Source organism: Solanum tuberosum, unplaced genomic scaffold (assembly GCF_000226075.1).
Source record: "Solanum tuberosum cultivar DM 1-3 516 R44 unplaced genomic scaffold, SolTub_3.0 scf00002, whole genome shotgun sequence".
Lineage (NCBI taxonomy): Eukaryota > Viridiplantae > Streptophyta > Magnoliopsida > Solanales > Solanaceae > Solanum > Solanum tuberosum.
In genome coordinates this window covers 1,106,482-1,112,020 of record NW_006238928.1, presented here as the reverse complement: position 1 = coordinate 1,112,020, position 5,539 = coordinate 1,106,482, and the positions used below count along the sequence as shown (strand labels likewise).

Genomic DNA, 5,539 nt, shown 5'->3' with positions numbered 1-5,539 from the left:
TTTAATTTACAATGTTTCAATTCCCTGTCCAATTTTAGTTTGAGGTGAAATTAATACCCCTATTCTAATTTTAAGTGAAAGTGTTTAATCGAAGTTTCCAAATAAGTTTGAGGTCAAATAATTAATAGTGCTTTAAAGCGAAATTAACGCTAGTTGTAGTATTTTTTTAGATGTATGTCCTTGTTAATTAGTTCGATTGTCTTCGTTGTTGGATGCAGACAAACAATAGAATTGAAATTCATCTTCAATTAGCATGGATGAACTTTCCCTTTTTTTCATCAGTCTTAAAATTGGAATGGAGTGGAAGAAATGTCTGGCCTTAAAAAGACAGGTGAAAAACGTTTATATTTATATAATGGTTGTCAATATGTACCGTTCAATCAAATTTATTGCATATGTATAGTATATGCATACTCATACTTAAATATACGAAATATATGTATATTTGTTGGCTATTTTTTAGACTAGATCATTCAAAGGCATAGGATTATAATTATAACTTATAAGTATCACTTTATATTTTATACGGAGTGACACGTAACATGTATTAGTAATTTACTTTACCTAATATGCAAAAAGGTAACGGCTGCGTGTTATTATGAGATACCAAAAAAAAAATGTAATTGAACTTGTGAAAAAATAATTTTGGAGTTCATTATTTCGAGTTGGTTGTCTTTTGCAATGGAAACACTAGGGTCAGGCAGAATATTATTGTCGAATATATAATATCATAGACAATTTTGACTAGAAACATTTCTCATTGCTCTTTTGGAGAATAATTATTACAAAAAATTTCCCCTGTTGTCCCTTTTTTAAGGACAGTTGTTTGATAAATAATCATCTTCTTAATTTTTCTCCCTCCATCATTTATAGATCTTTTAGACCACGGCCCAAAAATCAATCCCTTCTAACAAAAGAAATAAAATTATGACAAATCAATTAAAACATTAGGCCTCGGTAATAAAAATGAAATAATAGCGGACATTTGAATAAATCAGCCTGATAAAATCGCAAAATAAAAAAGACAAAAAGTAAATCAAGAAGAGTAATTATTGTCTAATTAATACCTAAACCACTGCAGATTTACTTAAGGTACAAAGTACTCATAATTAAGCTGTCAAAAGCTAGCTAGTTATAGATGGGCATTATTAATTTATGCTAGAGCCATATAGTAGCATGTTAGGATCTTGTACAAGAGAACTTGAATTAACCCACATAACAAAAAAAGCAAATTAAAAGAAAATCAAATGAAAAAAGAGTGAGGACATTTTTGAGAAAGATTAAACCCCGTACTCCTGGCTCTCTGCCTCCACGAGATAGGAGTAAGGTCTACATACACGCACATTCCTCATATCCCACCTTGTGGAACTTCAGTGGATATGTTATTGTTCTACTCGTACATAATAAAACCAAGTTTTTTTTTGTTGTTTTTGTTTTCATGAACTTGAAGCAGCTTCCTCTTGGATTCTGCCAAGCAATTGATTAACAGAGTCAGCAATTTCATCTGCAGTAGTTAACTGGCATCCTTCCTCTACCTGCTCCATATTCCAATTTCATGCACACAAAATTCATAATTAGAGAAATAATCAAACATAAAAAATAAAAAATAAAAAAAAGCAATAATAGAAAAGGAAAAAAAAATACTTTGAAAGTATAAAAAAATAATTCTACATTCCTTTCTATCTTTGTACCAAACTAGCTATTTCCTTATTAGTCGGTTTTTAAAAAAATAAAACATCATAAACACATTATAAATGATAGGTTTAATATCATATGCTTTGAATATCTCTCTTTCTTTTATTAAATTTTGTGTCTAGTCAAAAATGACAAATTAAATGAAAAATCGAGAGTACATTATTAATGTAATAGTATAACATTTGTATTGGATTGTACTCGCACTTTCCTTTTTTGTCACCTTTCTATTTACAATTTGAAATAGTTTAATTTCAAGAAAATTCAATTCATTTTAATTTTGTATCAAATCAATCAATGTCACGTAAATTGCGATAAAAAAAATAGGAGTAATTACTTTATTATGAGTAGTAACAAGTACATATCTTTAAAAAGTAGGAGTAATTACTTTATTATGAGTAGTAACAAATACAATATCTTTTAAGTGACATGATAATTTACGACCGTTGTATATAAGTTAATTGACTAAATGAGGAAACAGTGTACAAACCTTGAGACTGAGTGAGTAAAGAACCATGTGGTCAACAGTAGTGACATTGAGATGGAGGACAGTGAGCCAAAGACACTGAAGTCCAGCTACTATTTTCAAGAGCTGTTTTGGCCTTCTCTTTGATAGTATCTTGAGATTGGCATGACTCTCCGCCATGCTCACTTCAATGTCGGCCAATGCCGACATTTTCTCCGTGGCTAACGGAGAGTCACATGATCCGACAGCAGCAGTAGATGCTGGTGCTGCCGGAGATGTACTCTTGAAATGAGTTGAGTACTGCGGAAACGCGAAGTAATCAGCAAATAGTGGACTTGATGATGAGCCATGATTATCTGAGTGTTCTTGTTTTTGAGAATGGCTTCTCTTTTGTGCTTCTAGGGTTTGAAGATGGTGTTCTAGCTCCTTCACAAAGTTTATGGCTCCTCCAATTATTGATGCTTGGTCACCCTGAAATTAATTAACAATAATTTCCTTTTATATTTTACCAGTAATTTAAAAAACTGAGAAAACAGAAGGGACTGTTAAGAAACCCCACATAATTTAACACATCGAACCGTGTTAGAGGGGGCGGAAAAGGTTCATAGCCGAAAAAATTCATATATACAATGTGAATTTTTATATATATGTTGAACCTCTAGCTAAAAATCATGTTATCGATATCGCCACAGATAATTAATAAGACTAGCTACATAAATAGTACAAAAACAATTAAACATTTTCGTCTAATACAAAGTACACTAAGTAATAAATGCAATAAATCATGACATGAATTTTTTCAAAAAACAAATCCCTTTGTATGAAAACTTTCTAAAATTTACCAGTAGTTCAATTAATTCATTTCTTTTTAGGGCAAACGACAATTAAATGTGTTAAAAATAGCTAGGGGGTGATAATCCTTTTCATGTTTTTGTCATTTTTACATTTACAAAAAGTTCATCAACTTTATTAAAAAAGTAAAACTCAAAATAAAAAATATTCATATAAGAAAAAGGAGAATAATATATATACCCTTTGAACATACGAAGGTGGCATTAGAGATCGAATAACAGCAAGATACTCATTCATCTGTTTACGCCGGTTCCGTTCCACCGCAATGTGAGTCATTCTTTGGTTCTCCAATTCCTCCTTGTTTTTACAACTTCTCGTCCGTCTTCTTTTCCGGCGGCCGGAGGTGGCGGCGGATCTGACCGCCGCCGCCGGAATTTCAGCCGCCGGTGACCCTTCTATAAACAGCTGATGATCTTCTATCGAAGAATTTGGATCCCAAATGTTGTACTCTCTCGCATTGTAGTTGTACATTAGTTCTGGTGGCGATGATGAAGATTCTTCCCGATTATTATGATCCAACAAATTTGTAAAACTCATTTCTCCAGCTCCTCCTTCGCCTTGTGATAAATCCAACTCATAATTATAATTAACGTTACCCAAATTATTGTTGTAGTACTCTTTGCAGCAGTACCCAAATGTTTCTTGATTGTAAATCACTGTTTCTAATGCCATTTTTTTTTATTGACCCCAAATACCCTTTTTTTCTCTTTTACTTTATTTTCATAACATATATAGACAAGAAAAGTTGTTTGAAAGGCTAAGAAAGAAAAAAGAGGACCAACAATAGGAGATGAAGAAGAGAAATAAATATGTTTGTTCCAAAGAAACCTAACTTTAGATTGGAAGTTTCAAGCAAAGGCACAAACACTAGAATTCTCAAAGGACCAAAACAAATATAACTTTTTTCTTTCTAGCAAATGAGCTTGTGTTATATATAAGAGAAGGAAAAAAAAGAGCACTGAATTTAACCTAACAAAATGAACACAAAATTATGTCACACGTGACACTAAGCAAGTTGGAAAAAGAGAGAGAAGATGTTTGCGGGGGGGAGGGGGTAGTGAATAGTAGCTCCTGAATATATGTACTGAGAAAGTTTGATGACTAAAATGGTCCCCTATATAGATTCACAAAGATGGTGAACATAAGATGGGACCCAACCATACAGGCCAAAGACAAATGACATTAATAGTAGATAAATAATTAAACTATGTACATCTTATACAGTGTCAATATTTAACGAGGATGGTGGTGGAGGGTTATCTTTAACTAGAACTTTTAGGTTTGAGTATTTCCGTGTTCGTTGTCGTTTTTGTTATGAAGTGTTTTATCTTAAATTTGGGACTTTTTGGCACAATTTTAAATTTAATCAAATTTTAATAAAAATATTGAAGCTCAAATTTTAAAAACATGTTTGTGCTAATAGTACGTACTCACTTACAATATGGTTTTGATTCCATTCTAATTTGAATTATTAAGGGTATTATATAAACGAATCCTTTAGAATTATGAAATTAATACTATTGTCATTCAGGGCGGAGCTAGAGTGACTTTGATTAAAAACGTGTCTTTGTGTTAAGAAATATATAGTAATTGTTTTTTTAAAATATCAAGTTATTCAAAGAATATTTATAGACAAGGCTTCTTAAAATAAAATAATAATTTTAAAAGTAAAATAGATAACCAATTGTAACAGATAAAAGTGATTTGATTGTATAAAGATTTCTTACATCGATAATATATATACCTTAATCTCCATATATAAAAATAAAAAAATAAAAAAAAATAAAATATATATATATATATATACTTGCACCTAGAACTTCTCTTGACGATAATAACTTATAGAAGCAAAACTTGGAAAATCTAACCAAAGCCTTTCATCTCACTTTGCGAAAAATGGTGGAAAGTACAAGTAAGAACAAGTTTTAAGAAAAAACTTAACCTTTCTAGTACTGTTCAATTATCATGTATATCTATGGTCTGTAAATACTTTTTTTATAAAATAATTAATTGGGGGTTTCTGTGAAAGGGGAAATGTAGAAGGAATTATAGAATAGATAATTAAATCCACAACAATCGGAATTTAGGTGACCATACTAAAACACTATCGAACAAGGCTGAATTTAGGTAGATAGAGCCCACTTAAGTATAGTAAATTAAAGTACCATTCAACATTAACTCACTAACCAAGAAACTATCAAAAATGATATGGCAAAGGAGTACCAATAATGATCTTGACCTCATGAATATATTACCCAAAGATTGAATAATTGAATATGATTAGGAATAATGAGATTATATATGTACAAATAAGAGCATTAATTGAAGTGGATTGTCAACTATGTACAATCAAACTGAAATTAAAATTGGGACCAATGATATCGTCATTTAATATCCTAAAAGTTATACCCAAGTGGGTGCATTGTATGATATATGCAAAAAAAAGTTTAGCCTAAATACTGCATAGCTTTGGTTTTATTTGGTCATAGTTGGACCCTGTCCCATAACAAATGAAAGAAAGAATCTAAT

At 31.1% G+C, this 5,539-nt stretch overlaps 1 protein-coding gene across 1 annotated transcript; it reads right to left on the bottom strand.

Moving 5' to 3' along the window:
• Window positions 1–1,032: 1,032 nt before the first annotated feature.
• Window positions 1,033–4,086, bottom strand: LOC102594599 (transcription factor bHLH96-like). Its single transcript, XM_006338046.2, has 3 exons — window positions 3,191–4,086; window positions 2,183–2,629; window positions 1,033–1,535 (listed from the first exon to the last, which is right to left on the bottom strand). Exons 1-3 carry the CDS (start codon window positions 3,680–3,682, stop codon window positions 1,437–1,439), a joined length of 1,038 nt encoding a protein of 345 aa, XP_006338108.1. The 5' UTR covers window positions 3,683–4,086; the 3' UTR covers window positions 1,033–1,436.
• Between the last annotated feature and the right edge of the window lie 1,453 nt (window positions 4,087–5,539).

What these genes read in the sequence shown, in the direction of transcription:
- LOC102594599 (XM_006338046.2), bottom strand. Translation starts at nt 3,682, where the DNA reads ATGGCATTAGAAACAGTGATTTACAATCAAGAAACATTTGGGTACTGC. An exon ending in CACCTTCGTATGTTCAAAGG is followed by an intron (nt 2,630 to 3,190) that starts GTATATATATTA and finishes AATTAATTTCAG; the next exon opens with GGTGACCAAGCATCAATAAT. An exon ending in TTTACTCACTCAGTCTCAAG is followed by an intron (nt 1,536 to 2,182) that starts GTTTGTACACTG and finishes AATATGGAGCAG; the next exon opens with GTAGAGGAAGGATGCCAGTT.